The sequence below is a fragment of the Megalops cyprinoides genome, chromosome 5 (genome assembly GCF_013368585.1).
Source record: "Megalops cyprinoides isolate fMegCyp1 chromosome 5, fMegCyp1.pri, whole genome shotgun sequence".
In the NCBI taxonomy this organism is placed as follows: Eukaryota; Metazoa; Chordata; class Actinopteri; order Elopiformes; family Megalopidae; genus Megalops; species Megalops cyprinoides.
The window spans coordinates 33,521,047-33,540,245 of NC_050587.1; the positions used below are offsets into that span (position 1 = coordinate 33,521,047).

The window sequence follows — 19,199 nt, forward strand, 5'->3', positions numbered from 1 at the left end:
CAGGATGATGCAAGCGCACAGTAAGTTAATAGGCCAAGCACATAGTAAGTCAATGCTTGAAGAAGGCAGATTTCATTGTGTACATATATATGTGTGTATGATTGTATTATGTGTATTATTGTTTACATTGTATGTTATCATGTGAACATAATGAGGTATTATATAAGTCAATATTGGCTCCATGTTAGTGTAATGTGGGTTTGTTGCTCTAAGGGATGATGATTATTATTGTGTATTATGTGTGTGCAAGAACAATTTCCATTGTATGCTTATATTCATCTTGATGCCCAGTCACTGTGCATCTAGTTATTTTTGATCTTGTTACAGACATCAGATGCATTATTAACAGAGCATGTATTGGACATGAAATTGTTGTTGTCAGTGTTTTCAGTAGATATAAGGAGAAGACTGGAGAGAGTGCAGTTGATGGTCATGACTGCTAAGGAGCCATTGACAGCATTAGAACTGAGAGTTCATTGGCTGCAGTAGCTCAGTGGTAGTCTGCCCCCTGGTGGATTTTTTGACAAATTACAACATGTCCAGAAATAGAAGCAGTCACTGTAAACACACGCTTTGCACCTGGTGATTGAAATCATTTCCTGTCATTTTTTCTTCAAAGAGGAATCACTGTGACAAGACAGGCTTAAAATAGAAGTAAAATACAGCAAAGAAATTGACTTTTGAACATTTTTCTGCGTAATCTGTTTTGAACACTCACAAAGACATTCTGAGACACTCTTCCAGTTTCCACTGGATGAACAGTTTCCACTCACAGTCCAACAAAGCTGGAGGCCTCACTGACGTATCTGTGAGAAACTGAACTCATTTTGTCTTTAACCCATATGAACACATAACCCGTTGTGGAAATTCAAACATAAGACTAAAAAAGGAAACCTGAAACAGACTGCATGCAGATTGCAACAATATAGCTGCATCAGTGCACATATTCTTCAGTAAAAAAATGTTTATTAACCAATTAGCAATAAATTGTGATCAATAATACTATTGTTCCATTTATTATCTTAAAATAACACTACATGTTGCATTGTTATGTGCTGTGCCGTATTAATCTGTGCTGTTATGTTGTGTTATATGGCGTGGTGTCATGTTGTGTCGCGTTGTGTTACATAATCTTACACGACGTATACATATGCTGTGTTGTTGTGCTGCTCTATGTTATGCTACATGTTATCATGGCATAAGAGCAGTTACCTTGTGTAATCCCATTGGATGAACAGAGTGACAGTATGATCAATCCAGTTACAGTGTACTGGTGTACAGTGTACAGTGCACAGTCGTGGCAGGGGTGGGTGTAGTGATCCCTGTCTCACAGGTGCTCTCTGCTCTGTTTGGCTGCCCATGTACATCTCTGTGCGCTCCAGTGCTCACAGCCGCATGCTAAATTTAGTCAGAATTCTGCTCAATCCGTGAAGTGTGAAAGAGATAAAAAAAAAAAAAAAAAAGTGAAATGGTGTTGGTGACGGAAATGGCGTATGTTGATATATGAAGTATGGTCATAGTTGCTGTACTTGTGCATCATACTTCCGTGAATGTTTTGCTTCCCTGGATAAAGGTGCCTCTGATTATGACTCCGGCCTTAATTTGTTATTCAGAATTAAAGATGGAACACTTTGTGATTAGATGGAATCCAGCCCCTGATGTATAGTTTCTAATGTCACTGTCAGAGCCACAAACACAGGGCTACAGTACCTCATTGCTGAATCATGGACCATGGTCTTATGGTGGATCAGGGGAAGGCTCTGACTTGAGGCAGCCAAGTATCTGATTCTAACATACTGTATGTGTTTGGGTTCTCCCCTCCAACTCCATGTCATTTTGCCTCAGCTGTCATTATGGGATATGATTATTTGCAAACACATGTGAATGACATTATGAACCACAGTTGTGTTTTAGAATTTAATATGAAATCAGTGCTTGCACACAAATTATAATTAATTTCTAGTGCTGCACTCACCACACTGAATTGGCCCTTATCAGGATCAACCAACTGTACAGCAGCACCTCCCTACACATGTGATTCCAAAATTGACTTGCATATCTAATCACCTTGAATAAGATGTACACAACATGATAGTTGCAATGGTTTAATTTAATGTGCATACGTGTGTTCTCATTTTCTTGAAATGATTTATTAATATGAGTGGCACTGCATGGCTCTGTGTGACCCAGCATATTGTGAAAATGCTATTCAGTGAAACTACAAAGAAGTGAATATGGTTAAGTACTCTTAAGTACTCTTACAGGTTCAAATGTCATGGTAAAAGAAACTAGCTAACTTTGCTCTTGGAATTTGAAGTACGTGAGAAGGAAAATGACTTTCGATGGAATTTGCTTGAATTTTTTTAACCTTGAAGTTTGGGGTTACATGAAAGGTTTCATGCGTACAGTAACAAAGGCATGAAGAGACAGTGATTTTATCAAATATGTCCTAAAGAATAAATAAGTCAAGTGAAACAAGGTTGATGTCTGTTTAAGGTGAAATTATTGTTAGATTGCTGTTTTTCTTTCTCTCCGTTTGAGTGACTTACACATGCTCGCGTGTGTTGTGACATTTCTGGCTCAGCGCTTGCGTGTTGTGTTCAGCAAGGTGCACATAGCCCCCTTCATTTTTTTCCTCCCTTGTTAGAGATCCTTATGATGCTGCCCCCTCTCTTTGTTGTATAGCTTCAGTGGTTTTCCGTACTGACCCTTATGCTGTCTCCCCTCATGAGCATGGTCCAACACTGGAAAAGCTCCCCCCTCCCCCCAGACCCTGTTTACTGTTCACTGTTAGTTCACTGTTCACTGTTCACTGTTCACGTTCAGGAAAGCCCACCACACTTCCTGTGTGATGGGAACAGGACACTCGTGAACGACCGCACATACTCATCGTCACCGCGCTCTTCCTCATTTCACTTTACCCGCCCTGCCGGGAAAACACTCCCACGCGTTCCCCCGCCATTGGTAATAAAGAACCCCTCCCGGTGGGCACCCCGTTTGCCGGGGTCTTACAGGTGTGACTGTCTGTCCTGTAGTGACTGTCTTCCACCGCGTCTTCACTGGGTTTCTGACAGAACAGCCAGCCAGACCTCCATATGCATGTTACTCCACGTTGCTGTCCTCATTACGTGCGGTTGGGAAATATCATTTATGTTTATGTGTCATCTGTCATTTGCGGAAATGTGTGGTTCTGTGTTCTTTTCCTGAACCTACCCAAAAGAGTATTTAAAATAGCACGCGTAGTATAATCATAATAGCTACATAAAATCATTCATGAGTGTCAGTTAATATTCAAAGCCATTTGTGACAACTGTTTTATACTGCAGTGTAAGGTGAGGGGTTTATTGTTGTTGTCGTTGTCATGAGGGAATATAATTAAATGCTTATAACCATCATTATGAACTGTGAATTAAGACATTATTTTTCAGCGCATTCATGCCAGGAAATGACTCACACTGCTGTAATCACCACAGCTAACAACTAATGGCCTGTGTTTGGTTCGGCTTCAACACATCCCAGAAACAAAGATCCAAAATGCAGAGAATGTACCACGCTGCTTGAACAGCCACAACCAATGAACAGAACGTGATATGCTTTCAGTAGCATGTTTTTATGGATAAGGTCGTTAGAGAAATAACGAATTATTTTCAGCTGTTTTGATCGCAAACAATATTGGGTTATTCATTTATTTATTTATTACTGAATTGCTTGCTTAATTTATCTTTTACTAACTAACTAACTTTTTTGGCTGATGCCTGCATCCTGGAGGATCCTGGTGGACAGTATTTGAAAATGTATAAGAAATTCAAAATAAAAAACAAAACCTGAGGAAGTGCAAGTATACAAGAAATAGCGTAATGCCTAACTATGGGTGACATTTTAAGTGCCCTAAAGTGACACAAACCTGTGTTTGTAATTTTAAATGCAAGCTACCGTTTGCAACAAATTCAGCATGGAGCAATAACTGGATGCTGGTGACCTACAGTAACCACAAGCTAAGCTATGAAGCTATGCAGTAGTCAGCAGTCAAAAAGTGCTACAGTACAGATGGTCTCTGTCCAGCCAAGGTAAATCCCAGGGCCTGTCACACAGGTACTGATACAAACGATTCATTAACATTCATTAATCATTAATCATTCGCTGATGCAAATGATTCATTAACATAACAGTCTGTTTATTCATCATGTGTGTTTTTACATTCTTTTCAGATAAATGGGACTTTACAGTCCTAAAAATGTCATATTAACATATGTTAAAGTCAAGTAATTTCTCATAGTTTTGTATGCCCAAAGTATGCAAAATATTAGATTGTGGTCTTAGCGACAGAGTCCATGCATAAAAATAAGCTTAACTAAGTTTAACTTAAACCCTTGAGATAAAAAGGGGAAGTAAATGCATTAAAAAAAAAGACTTAAGGAAGTTGCTGCAAGCATCTAAAAATGAGGAAGCACAACTACACTTCCACATTGCAGTCTATACTGCGAAAGTCAGTTTGAAGCCAGAGCTTGAGGATTACAACTACTTTGCACGTAAAAACGGGGAGAAAACAGATATTGTGGATCACCACCAGTGTGCTCCCTGTATTATTAATGTACTTTAGCTCAGGTGCTGTCTCTCGGCACTGTCTCTCCTGGCATTGCAGTTGCGTTTGAATGTCCTAGAAGATCGAGAACACCCGACATCCTGTTCAGTCCACCAGCAGTTGAACATGGTCGCTCCTGTGAGGGGACACTGGCTCATCTAGTGGACGTGGAGAGGGGTATTTCAGAAGGTAAATATCTGAGAACATTTCAGTTTTGGTCTTGGTTGTTTGGGGCTGTCATTTTATAACTGCCAAAGAACTGGTATTATGTTGAGCTTGTTTTCGGGTTGCAGGTGAAATCGTATCCATCAAACAGGAATGGGTGGAGTGGTAGAGAGGCGTATTCAAGACTGTGTAACTATTCCAGAGGGTTGAAGAGTTTAGCAGCAGGAGAAAGCCAAGAAGAAATGTCAAACGTTTCTAAAAATATACCATAGGTATTGTTTTATGCTTGATTATTATAGGAAAAGAAGGAAACTATAGGCTCTGTGGAAAGGCTTGTACAAGGACTTGTATGTGGTTATATACAGTAGTAATAATTCCTCTTTAAAAAAAAATCAGCATTACAACAAATGACATTAAAAATGATGTGTGGTATTTTGGCTCACAATTTACTACTTTCATTAATTACTAAATTTATATAATCTGACACTACATTATTTCATACTATTAGCAGATAATATTAATGTACATTTACAATAAATATTTTTAAAAAATTAAGGAAATGCTTTACTTTCACTTCTTCTGGTAGCAGCCTTTCCTAACGGCTGTTAAAACAATAAAATATAACAATAAAATTATACTGCTGCTGCTAATGTCATAATGAATGAATGCTAAGAAGATGCTCACAAATAATGTAACTAAGTAGTTTGATTTAAGTGTGTGTTGTATTTGTGCATCTGAAAGAACTATTTTTGTCAGGGTAAACTGAATCTACTCCAGAATATTCAGGCCTATACATAGTGATACTGCTTTGATATTGCCTTAATATCTTCATACTGCTTATTGAGATATAGTGAAGTAGATTGATATTGTCCATACATCCATTTATTTCTGTTCTCTTAAGATAAAATGTAAAAGATTTAAAAGATTTACCTGCTTTGATAAAACAGTGCAATAAAAACACCTTATACCCTGACTTCAAACAAGGTGCACTTTTGAGATAAGCATCAGTATGTGTTATGTTGCTATAGGAATAAAAGGTCTTCATTAACCTAAAAGCATATGTGCCATATTTGAGACAGTTGTTTCACTGATTGCATCTAGTTTGATGACCATATTAAAGGACTGTTCTTACCTTTGACAATACGATTTTTTGCCTCAAAGGGCAATATTGTAATATTGTTTGACATTTGATGATAGTTCACCCATTTTAAAGTGGGGTGATAGTAAAAGCTAACAGTGTAAATACTAAACACATTTAGCTCAGTTCAATTGTCTTTATATTGACCCTGATGCAAACTTTGCACAGGGGAATAAACCAATGTTTTCGGCACATCAGCATATATTCTTGGATGAATTATTACTTTGTTGGTAGGAAATGAAAAACCATATTGCTTGTTTTTCAGTAATAATCAGTAATTTAAAAGTGGTTCAGAGAACCACTTTTAAATAATAATATTACAAGGACATATCATTCCAAAATCTTAATTAGAATATGTAACTAATGACTGAAAAATGAAACAAGAAATGATTGATGACATCTTTATTTTCACTTCAGTTTTATTTGCTTTCCTTATTATTAAAAACTTATGGGCCTGCTGTCGAAAACAACCATTGGAGAAGTAACAGTTCAGACTTACTGTGTAACCTGTTCAGACTGAAAACTGACCTTTAAGAGTTACTTTAAGTTGGAGACAACCATCCGTGAGTAGTTTTTTGTTTGATCTTTGACATTTAAATTTTATGGTGTTGTCTGCTGTGCCCTCTTTTCAAACCAAGAGGTCACTGGAGAGTATTGTATCTGAACTCTCAAACCAGGAACTAGAGACATTTCTCACTCTCCAAGCTGACTTCCTTAGATAAAGTCACTGTTATTTCTTGTTTGTGAACACAGTGTAAGTTTTATCACACATTTCAAGGGCGAAATGGCCCGCAAAGCCTGCCTGCAGTGTAGGAGGGCCGCCCTGTTGAATTTATGCAAATCCTTATCAAGCCTATTTGGTCAGCGAGGGAGTGGAGCCCCCTGAATTGATTAACAAAATGTTTATTGAGTTTAATTTTTGGACAACACACAGTGCTTCTGTTGTTCTGGCGTTTGTTTTACATATAAAAATTTTAAGCCTCCTAAGCGTACTCAGCATGATTTAAAAAATGAAACCAAGGTGCAAACATCTCAAAATAGTAAAATAAAAATGTGAATTAAAATAGATAGTGTTTTAAGTGACAGGAAGACAGGACAATATCTGAAAAAAGTGCAAAAATCAAACATTACAATAGTAATTTATATCAGTTATGTTTTGCTAAGACTCTCCTGACTTCCACATGATGTGTATTCAGTGGTAGGGAGGTTGGGATTCTGACACTCAAATAACATAATCATTTAAAAAGAGTTTCTGGGACTTTAACTAATATGTTGTTATTATTACAGGTCATTATTAGTCATGGAATCCTGGCATTAGAGTTTATGTGAATGAATATTTTCCCATGTAGCAACTTTCCTGTAATTAAACAATAAACCTGTTGTGTTTATAACTAACTGATGAATAGAATAGAATAGTCTAAACCTTGTTTTTCTTTTCTTTTGTTGTTAAAAAGTTCTAACAAACACATGGGGACCACACATCATAAGAACTGTTATAGTCATGCAAGGATTTGTTTCATCAAAACTTGACAACTTTAAATTCTTAATAACTCTAAAAATAGTGAGCTTAATTATTACTTACTCTGAAATAACACAATGAAATGTTAGTGAAATGTAAATCCTTGTAAAATGTTTTTCAGTCCGTAAACAAACAGAAGGTTTTTGAGAAGCCACACATGTTTTAATCAGATATCATCCTAGGCTCAACCACTGATTTTAACATACACCTGCCAGCTCAGAAAAGCCACCAGACCAAGGGTTGAGAGGTAGTATGAGGATAAGATGAAATGACATGCATTTCCATATTTACATATGAATTCTACATATACTTTTGCTCACTCTGCTGAGGACCAGGTATTAGGCTGTTTGGGAGAAAGTTTACATCCTTATGAAGATTCAGATGATTTTAGGCATAATCTTACTATTAAAGATGGCAAAAACTTACTATATTTAAAGGGTTGAGATGGCATTAACTTCATTTCCTGGGACTGTGTTCACTCTTTGATGCCATAGATGTTAGAAGCTTAAACTTTAAACTATTAGTTTCTTCCTTCTGATACCACGGTAGGTACTTTTTGCTGTGTCTGTGCACAGACCTTAAAGCTAGGCTGATGCTGGACACACAATCTTTCAAAAACATTTCACTTGGTGTTGTATCACAAGCTGTATCACAATTTGTTGATTTTAGTGAAAATAACTTATACATACTGCTGTGTTGAGCACTTCTTTTATGAAATTCTGTGACCATTGTAAAGCTTTTGCTGATTTTAGTACAGGGGAAGTGAGGTTAGTCATTGTGGAATTCTGGGCCCAACAAGTACAGTTGTAATTTATGACTTCCTTTTGCTTCATATGGACATAGGACAGGACATAATGGCAGAATGTGAACTAATGTAACTAAGAACAGAGATTCCAATGGAGAAATGCAGTATTGTGTTAGCTATTTCAGAATGGGCTATAACTCAGACAAAATGTCACCACATCTAAGGTGTCTATTATCACATATTTCAAGAAGTTTAGACTTGACTGCCTTTTTCAAGGGGTCAAGGAATATTTTCTCACTTTTAAAATTATGGAAATACTGCCCTATAAAGCATGTTATGAAAAGGGTGCTATACCAAAGAAGAATGGATTGATCTTCAGTGATAAATATTTGTAAATCACAAGTTATGGTAAAAATCATAACTTGTATCAGCATACCACCGTACTAAGCGAGTGGTAGGTAGGTGCCATTTGTTACTGTATTCTTGACTTGATGCTCATGATACCAGCTCAAAAAGTCAACAGGATTTCATGGCTGTCACTGAATGTCAGGTCAGTCCCTCAAATTTGTATGACAACATCCTTGAACAGAGAACATCACATGAAATATGAACTGTAACTGGTTATGTAAGGTGCGGTATCCTGTGTCTGAAGACAGTGGAGTGGTATCTTTCCTGTTGGGTTCACTTTGTTTATACTTGTATCTTTTTGCCATTGCTCCAAAGGAGAAGTCACTAACAGTCAATATGCATATCGTGCACATTTGTAAATAAGGAATGAACACTACTGGTTGACATGTCCTTGAGTGGGAGTTGCAAATATATAAGAACATCAATGGTCTTTGCAAAAACATAGATATAGTAAAATAAACTAAACTATTATATCAACTAATGTGGTTGAACCAAAATTCAGTTCATGGTTCAAATTTCAATGCAAATATTGTTAATAAGTCCTCACTAAATACGTATGCTAAATGGCGGCAGTGTAGCGTAACAGGTAAGGAGCAGGGCTCATAACCAAAAGGTTGCTGGTCAGTTCTCTCTTGGCCGTTGTACCCTTGGGTAAGGTACTTAACCCGCAATTGCCTCAGTAAATATTCAGCTGTATAAATGAATAATGTCCAAAAATTGTAACCTGTGTAAGTTGCTCTGAATAAGAGGGGTCTACAAAAATGACAATAATGTAATAGGGACTTTAGTAAGCATTTACATGGATTAATAATTTAGAGGTAAAACCAGGAAACACCTGGTCTTGACATTTGAGAGTCTGTTTTCAAGTTTTGAGGTTATGTAGAAGCAAATTTTCCAATGTTTGTGAGGGCAAGGAAGTGGTCAATTACATCAAAAACACCCACCAGATATGTATGTAAGTCTGACATGAGTGCAGTCTAGGCATCTCTAAAGAACAGCTACTCAGCAAGATGCATTGAGCCCAACAAAATATTGCCTCCATGCTCGGGGTATTAATTATTCATATTTCCATCTGCATAAATTCCACGGAGACACCTGGACACGTTCCCGGGATGTTTATTGTTTATGTACTGTGCTGATGCTGTCCTTGGATGGAAAAATGAAGATGAACGACCTGTGAATGGCACTTAGGGCTGTTTTCTGAAAAACATTATCAGTGCTTCTCTGTCCAGTTAGCATTTTGTCACGTTATATGTAATTGCAGCCTGAAATTAATTTGAATTTGGAAGACAGAGTCAAGTAATCTAAAAAAAGAGCTCCCAGGCAAAGTGGTTAGCTCAGCGTGCTGAGAACCAACCATATTTATGGTACCTGCAGGGCTGATTTTTTTTAAAGTGTGGTGTTTGCGGGCTAGTACTTTCCCCAGGATTTTTATTTGACATAGAATCACCCTGGGTGCTCTTGAAATATAACAATTGACATGTTGGCGTTCTATGCGCAAAACTTAGACCTCTTACATGTGTGGTGCAACCATCTGTGAGCTTTTGCTCAAAAATTTGAAGCATATAGATAAAAAGCTTATGGGAGTGTGAGAGCGCCCGCTTTATCTTAAGAAAGTTGGCTAAATTCGTCATTTTGATTTGTACAGGTTGCAGATCGGAGTGTTTTCTGACTGATATAAAGTGTAAATTAAAACTTTAACTTTAAATAAAGTTTTATATATTTCAGTGTAAAGCTTCAATCATAATGATGATAGATTTAGTTGTTACCATCAAATTACTGTGTGAGGATAGTCCACAAAATGAGTTGCTGGCCCAGTCGTTCTACATGTTAAATAATTCCCATAACCTTTAAAAAAATGCAATTTGGACATTGATTTAAGAAGGTGACACCAGAACAGGCAATAGAAGTTAGTTATTACTTGGTTGGCAGCTGAACTTAATGAGTACATTTGAGGCTTTGAAGTCTGTAACCTCTCTTATAAAATGTTCCCATTCCATTAAGTTGAAAGGATATTCACGCGCATGGCATGCACACACACACACACACACACACACACACACACACGTATGTACGTACGTACATGCACGTGTAATTACGCATGTCATTTTCCACTTCAGTGTAGAACCCAGATTCCAAATGAGAATATTCACATCATAAAATGTGTTAGTTGGGTTTGCTGCAGAAGTTATATAGCCTCACATGAGAGGTCACTCTAACTGGTTATCTTGGCCAGGGGGGTTCTGTTATGTTTCTACCGTATACCTTCCGTTGTGGAAACTAGACACTGATCTCAAACACAGCACACTAGCCATGAGAACAAACTTGGTTCACCCTTCTGATTTGTAAATGGTACAAACTTCTGGCCAAGGTTTTCCATCTGGGGGAGGTCAGTCTAAATCATGAAATCACACATTAGACTAGACAGATTTTTTTTCCACAGATACTGTATTGTACTAACAACAGACTTATGTGCAAAGGAGATTTAATGTAATGTACTGTAATATGATATATGCAACAAGCATGTTCATTGTTTGAAATAAGTGTAACAGCATAGGTGTTTGCACATAGGTGGCGGGAGAACAGGGGGTACTGTCAGGTCTGAATATTTGAAACCTACGAATGGAAAAGGTCTTGTGTGGTTAGTCTTTCTGTTGTACCCTTGTGTGAAACACATTTGATAAATAAGAACATGTGATTTAAAAAACAGTCTTGTACTGGGGTTCATTTTAATGCTGTTACAGCTGAGTTACCATTGTTCATTTAGTGTTCAGATCTGCAGAGGTGACAACCCAGTTATGGATTAAAATAACTGTGAATTTATTCTCAACGTTTTTCTTTCTTTCTTCTTTTTAGTGATAAATAAATGTATTTTTCATACCTACAGGCTTCGTTTCTGTAAATCCCTCAGGATAAAGCTAAGTGCATTGAAGTGAAAATTAATGCAGGGGTGGTGTACTTCAGTAAGAGCGAATGTTTATGTCAGAATATAAGTGATGTATCATTAGATAAGAAACTGGGGGTAGATGCAAAACATACACCAATTTTTACACCACATTTTTATAAATGAGCACATTTGTAGTAACATAACAGGATATTAATCATTTGAAAAAATGAGAAAATTCTGTCATTTTTCCATTTTATAGATGACACAGAAGTACAATGGTCCCAGGATGTAGAGGTTCCCTTAAGTTTTATTCAGTCAGTAAAATGAATTAAAGATTCAGGTCAGTACTGTGACCCAGATGTTGTCAATCACAAGTCACAGCGCCTTTATACAAGCACATGATTGACTCCACCTAGAAAGAAAGGCTGATATTTTAGTACATCGTTTCATGCAACTCTACAATATGTTTGTTTTTCCGCTGCTTCAGCTTTGCTTTTTGTGATACTGCTTTTGGCGGCTCTTGGTTACCATAACAATGACCTTTCATAGCCAATCAAGTGCCCTGCTTTTGTTTGGAATCTTTTGTGGTCACCATCTCAGGTACATCATACATGTGAAACTTTTTCTTTATGTGTTTTTAAGACAGGTAAAACTTGAGGTTTTTCTTAGTAAGAGGGGCTGGTTCAGACTCCTCCAACCGTATTTCATTGATTTCTTTGGCGGGCTGATTGTGTAGCGATAGGAGTTACAGGATGCAAATGTCTGTTTCTGTACTTCAGGCTGTTTGTAGAAGCTCTCACCACCATGTGTCAAGTCCAGTGTGCGAGGACATTTGCTTTTGGTGAACCAACTCTACTACAAGGTCATTTTTTATACATAATGGGTTATCTTCAAAGAGTTGGTTGAATGCTCATACATGAAGCATACAGCATATCAAGTCCATAATAATTATTATTTATTTATATAGCTTTTTGCCCTCAGATGCATTCTATAATAGACTGTGTCGTAGTTATTTTGAATTGCATGTCTGAAAGGATTTGGTTGGAGTGTATTACAGGGAATATTTAAATGTTCACAATGAAAAGGCAACTCAGCTGAAAGGAAATGAAATATAATCAAATATGAAAAGGCCTGCATTTAGAAGACTTGTTATTTTTACACTGCATCACGTTGTTCAAATGCAAAAATGCTGCCGCCACGCTTCTCTTCAATGCAAGCAATGTGCACCCAAATTGTAAGATCATCTCTGCTTCAGAAAAGAAATGAGTCACCTTGGTCAAGGCTTGGGATGTGTGCATTTTGCAGCAGTCACAAAAACAAATGCAGACAAAACTGACAAATGTCCACAGGATATCTGCGTGCTGTCTGGTTCTCAGCACTTTGGCCACAAAGCGTTCTTTTTTTTGAAAACTCTCTTTCATTTTTGCGACTTGTGGCCTGTAGTGGAGATGGGTAAGAGGAAGTCAGTCAAGGGTGGTGGGAAGCGAAGCAGCGTGAACAAATACGAGAATAAATCGTGTGCAGAACGACTCGAGTGTGCTGCGCGCGATGCTGTGCAGGTGCCAGTTGGTTAAGTATTAACAAGGCCGTGTTCAGGTGCGGTTGTTGATTTTCCCTGGCTTCTTTGTTGGATACTACCTCTGATGACGTACAGTGTGTTAAAGATGCCTGTAATTCATATTGCCCCCAGCAAAATGGAAGAGTCTGTGGTAACCCATACTTTAACTGGTTCTGGTGCTACGGTACTACCTGAGCCATTAACAGCAGTGTCACACAGAACTGAACATGTATCATTACTAGAATATTTCCCTGATTAAACTAACTGACCCGTAACTTTTCTGTGAAATATTCCGCTGATAAATAGATACTGTGTGTACTACTGTAGATACTAATATAAACTATGTATGTCATGTGGGTCAGCTGAGAAAATACTACATAAATAATGTGGAGAGAGGTGATTTAGCAGAAAACCTTAAATGAATCATTAAATTAGTTTTCAATGTCAAAGCTAGCACAAAGACCAGAATCACATTTAGCCACTGCTCTGAAAAAAAAAACAAATGTCACTAGCAAGATCTCCCTAATTTGTAAAGCTGTAAGGATTTGCGACATTCTCTGGACTTTCCATGGCAATGACTAACACATGTTTCACTCCTTGTTGCTAAGCTACCAAAAAGCTTTAAAAGCAGTTTCCGGGGAAAGGATTCACATCATTGAAGTTACCCCTCCACCCCCACCCCAATGCCATTCAAAATGTGGCTGAGAATAACTATCATTAAATGCATTATTTTTGGTCTAGATTAGAAGATAAGTCCATGCTTGCTGGGTGCAGTGACTGTTTAAACCTAATGCGAAATTTGCAATGGTTTGAATCCATGGTGGCTTTCCGGGCTGCACAGCTGTGATTCCAGAGTATTCAGGACGGTTCTGGCAATAGAGACAGCAGAGAAACAAAACTTAACATTTGCTTCATGGTATCATAAGACATGTTTTCATTTCATTTCATTTTTTTCTACATCGCCATGAAATTTAGGGCCTGGATTCAGTTAACAGTTGCTCTTAGCTTTACTCATAGTTAAATGCAAGTATTCCTGTTTTTCAAAGCGAAAACAGCAGTATTCATTAATTTAGGTGAATGTTGAACTTGCCAAAATGCGTATAACCTATGTATGAGCGTTCCCCTGACCCTGCAGCTAGCTAAAGTATGTCTCGATCATCAAACCTGAGCTGCACATATTTTTAAGCACTTTTTTCGCAGTAAGGAACTAAATTCTAAGCAAACCAAAATCATGCACAATTATAAATGATTCAGTGTTGCATCACAGAGACAGGCGTAGTTCACACTGCTCATCACGGGTTGACATCGCTGCTGTGGTGTTTAGTGTAAGAGGCCAGAATTTTCATGTTTAAGTAGATTATGTAAATTATGCACAGACAACATCTACACTGCGTTATCTCACTGAGTACACAGGTGCTGCAGGCAGCTAGAACCTTTGATTTATTTTCTTCTGGCTTGCCCTGATATATAATATGTCATAAATATGTCTTGACTCAGGAGGGGGGGAGGTAAAAGCATTTTAATGATGTAAAAAGGAGTGTTTATTATTTGAACAGCACTGTAAGGTACAATGAAGTCTAACACAAATGTGGTGGTGATGTTAAAAAATACAGATACTTTATTGATATTATTGGGAACATTCTATTTAAAAGTGTTTAGTCATAAAGTGTCTCTAATAAGTAGTATTGAACAAACCAGCTCTTTCATTTTTATGGAGGGGGACTTCCATCATTTCACCAAGCTAAACATGCAGGTCAAATGACTGCTGTGTTTAGAATGCTGCTATATTTATACACACACACACACACACACCATAGCCAAAAATGAAACAGGTCGGCATTATAAAATTGCTACTGCTTGTGCTTATGTTGAAGCAGGGAAGCCAGTTTCAATAAAAAGTCCAAAAACTAATTGAATGTTCATCTTTTCAGTACCAAGCTGTCTTTTTGTACAGTTCTCTTTATCACCATGCCTTGGTAGAAAGTAAGACTGTGTTTGGACTTGTTAACCCTGCCACCGGATGAAGGTTTGACTTGACTGTTGAACTTTTTCTCCTAGGTGTTGAGTAAGAGAGTGAGCATTTTGGGTCGGTGTGCGAGGGAGGGGCGCCGAGCTTCGGTACGATGGCAGACAAAGTGAACACGCTGCCGTTCTTCTACGGCAACATCACCCGGGAGGAGGCGGAGGACTTCCTGAGACAGGGCGGCATGACCGACGGGCTCTACCTGCTGCGGCAGAGCCGGAACTACCTGGGCGGCTATGCTCTCTCCGTGGCTCACAGCAGGCAGTGCTACCATTACACCATCGAGCGCGAGCTGAATGACACCTACGCCATCGCCGGGGGCAGGTCCCACCGCAACCCCGCCGACCTCATCGAGTACCACTCCCAGGAGTCAGACGGCCTGGTGTGCCTGCTGAAGAAGCCTCTCAGCCGCCCCAGGGGCGTGGAGCCCAAGGTGGGGCCCTTCGAGGACCTGAAGGAGCAGCTGATTAGGGAGTACGTGAAACAGACATGGAACTTGCAGGTGGGTCCCTGCCTCTCTACCGCCTTCATTACATTTCATTACAGTACATTACATTACATTATTGGCATTTAGCAGACACTCTTATCCATAGCGACTTACATAGCTTACAAATGTTATCCATTCATACAGTTGGCTATTTACTGAGGCAATTCTGGGTAAAGCACCTTGCCCAAGGGCACAGCAGCAGTTCCCTAGCAGGGAATCGAACCAACAACCTTTCGGTTAAGAGCCCTGGTCCTTACCACTATGCTACACTGCTTTCCTCACCTGGGTGCCCACGCTGCACATTCACCATGTGTTGGTATCCAGGAGACAAACAGCAGAGCGAGGATCCGCATAGCAGCACCACACAACGGCTGCAGCTGTCCGTCACTGTGTCATATATATAATCTGATCTGACTTTGTTCTTTGTGCCTAAACATTGTTATTGGTTCATGTCAGTGAATCCAGGATAGTATTGGATAGATAGTCACCCAGTTCGTATTTGTGAAGCTTTACCATTTCATTTCATGAGCGGTAACCAGCTCATTGCTGTGTGGTCCATTTATGATATTAGAGTCTGATGGCAAAAAAAAAAACTGTAATAATTTTTACTCGTTATAAATTGTTGAATATAGGAATGTATACTGATTTGGACTACCTCTGTGTATTTTCCTATACGATCTTTCAACACAGTCATAACAACATTGACAATTTATATGTGCGTCTTGTGTGCAGTTTTTATCAGTACTTTGTTACTGAGTCATGGTTTAATGGCCTGATTTCTTGACCATTTTAAAGTACCCTGTAAAGCCCTGTAGCCCTTTATTCAGGGAGAATATTGAGACACATCTGTCACGAAACAATCCAGCATTGACTATATATGTCTACCAGTCTAAAAATTCTGTGTGGAAAAACCTGACTAAGCAAAGTTTTTGTTACAGGGGGTGATGTCATCTTAGATGCACATGACATACATTTCTTTCTAACCCTGGTAATATTCCTGCATTTGGTGTTTCCTCCTATCTAAGATTATAAGAACATGATCTGAAACTTTACTGTTTCATGAGACCTTTAAAGCCATAATGAGCTGGTAGATCATTGGACATTGTCCAAATAATAAATAATAAAGGTATTAATAGAATTGCATATCTAGCAGAAACTCAAAAGTACAAATGATTTCCAGAAATAGAACTCTGAAAGACTACCTCAGATCATGTCCTTACTAACATTTTTAACAAAGTTAAAATTGCAATAGAACCCTTAACACAGATACTGGGTAACATGTACATTCTGACTTGTGAAAAATTAGTTTTAGAATTTTTAGTCTTGTTTTACATATTAGACAGGTGGTTCTTGGATACTCCTCACCTGCAGGTATGGAACACAACCTTGTAGCGATCAGCACTGTCTGTGGCAGGGTTAATACCTGCATTCAGTGAAGTTCCTCAGCCTCTTCCCATTTGATCCATTCATATCCTGTAAGGGCAAATATGATCTGGTAAACTGCGAGATACCATTATTTTAAACATATTTTTTTGTTCAGCGGACCGTGGTAATTCAGTTAGTGTTTACATTTATATGCCATCCGCTCATAAAGCCAGATATTTTTGGAAGCAAACCAGGCGAAATACCTTCCACACTGCCCGGCTTGGAATTTGGCCCTCAACCACTGCTCTACACCGGTGCATGTGTAGCTATATAAATAAAAATCTTTGACGGACCATTAGCCATAGTCCAAGCTAAGGTTCCTTTCAAGCAAAAAGCCATTTGTCTCCATTAAGATCAGGAGATGTCCTTAACTGACATCTCTGCCAGTTTGTGCCTCTCCATTTCAAAAGTCCCTTTTTCCTCTTCCTTCAAAATAGAAAAAAAAAACAGCTTGCTCATCATCAATCTGAATAAGAACAACCGTTCCCTTTTTTTTTTACTGCCAGAGAGAGAATTGTGCTTCTCTCTTTGCAATGACAATAAAGGAACAATTTGTGAATGGTAGTATGAAATAACATGTAAGAGAGTGCTCGCCACACTTCCTGTCATTATTGTATGTGTTGTGTCACCTCATCTCAGGGGAGACAGGGCACCTTGTATGGTTGTACACTTTAACCCATTTTCAGTTGTAAGGTGATCATGTAGCCCAGCGAAGGCTGTGAGTGCAGTGTCCTGCCCTGTGACTTAATGATGACCAGACTGTTGATATTTTGCGTTGCCTAACTGTGGTTTGTCTGTGTCATATCCGTTCACTCCCTTTAGGTAAACGTCACCAAACATCCATCACAGGCACCCAAACCCAATGCCTTTAATTAAAAACTGATTTTCTGAGCAGGTGATTTTCTTGTGCATATTGCTGTAAGAAGCTGCAACCTGGCACCCCCCCCCCTCCCCATGTAAAAATATCACCGTTGTCTAACTGAAATATTTGGCCTCCAATTCAGTCCCTCTCAGTTCATTTTTGGGTCCTTTTTTAATTTATCTGACCCGCTTATTTATGGTCATTAAGTGTTGTCTTTTTTATGTACATATATAGGCAAAGACAAGGTTGAAGAAATCTCATTTTAAGGGTTTCAGGTCTATGGTGTTTAGCCGTGGCTGAGGAGGTGTGCAATGCAGACAGCCAGACCTGCAGTAGAGCTCAGTAAGGAAGCACAGGACCGTACTGGTAGCAGTAGGAAGCATGTATGAGACACGGCAGAGAGCCATAGCTGAGCGATGACCCTGAAGCTTGTTTGTTTTTCTGTGGTGTGTCGCAGGGAGCGGCTCTGGAGCAGGCCATCATCAGCCAGAGGCCCCAGCTGGAGAAGCTGATTGCCACCACCGCGCACGAGAAGATGCCCTGGTTCCACGGCAAGATCTCGCGGGAGGAGTCCGAGCCACGTCTACTCAGCAGCAATCGCACCAACGGCAAATTCCTGTAAGGCCTTCCCCGAAAAAAAATTTTTTAAAAATCTTTTCCTCCTTGACATGGCCCCTGAGGGTCCTCATTCTCCTGTACTATACCTTAAAATGTCAATTTATTGACAGATATTAACATCCAAACCACAAGGAATATTTTTCACCTAATGCATGTCAGCATATACTGCACTTATTTATGTAATAACTTTCAGATCCTGGGCATGACATGGTGAGTATATATCCACCATGTATGTGACTTTTTTGGTATATGCTATGATATGCACAACAAAATGAGTACTTCTGACTCCTGTGAATGATCCCAGTTGAGTTTAAATCTGCTTTGTATGCAGTATCTTATGTTATCATATCTGTTTTTAGCAGTATTCGTCTTATTAAGGTTCAGGTGTAATAAAAAGTTTTACTCCCTTGTAATCTTTCTAGGGATCCTCTGGTAGCAGCCCTCTACCTTGATATGGCTCTTCCTGATTAGCATTGAATTTTTTCATTACATGTCAATGGTAGTTAGCACACATGCAAACTTGTTACACTGAGAAAACCATGGCCCTTAATTGTGACACATAGTTGCAATGTACATTAAATATTCCTTTATACGGATTGTGGGAGACCGCTAGTGGTTTGTAGTTAGATTCAGACGATACCCATATTGTTTCTGATTCATATTATTAGAATGTTTATATCATATTAACGATGATATGATGAGTTGATGAATGTTTATATCATCATTCATTAACTCACTCACACAAAGCGGTTATCATCAGAACTGAGTTTTAGCAAAAACTG

General features: G+C 38.6%; 1 protein-coding gene across 6 annotated transcripts in view; it reads left to right on the plus strand.

The window, feature by feature from the left end:
- Window positions 1–19,199, plus strand: part of syk (spleen tyrosine kinase) — a 39,801-nt gene that overhangs the window by 5,111 nt on the left and 15,491 nt on the right. For 5 of the 6 annotated variants that reach the window (XM_036528724.1, XM_036528726.1, XM_036528723.1 and 2 more), the window contains exons 3-5: window positions 4,643–4,771; window positions 15,061–15,527; window positions 18,257–18,417. In XM_036528724.1, the coding sequence (XP_036384617.1) occupies window positions 15,126–15,527; window positions 18,257–18,417 (563 nt within the window). In that variant the 5' untranslated portion in view covers window positions 4,643–4,771; window positions 15,061–15,125. The remainder of the gene's footprint in view (window positions 1–4,642; window positions 4,772–15,060; window positions 15,528–18,256; window positions 18,418–19,199) is intronic. The other variant, XM_036528722.1, reaches the window with a different exon arrangement.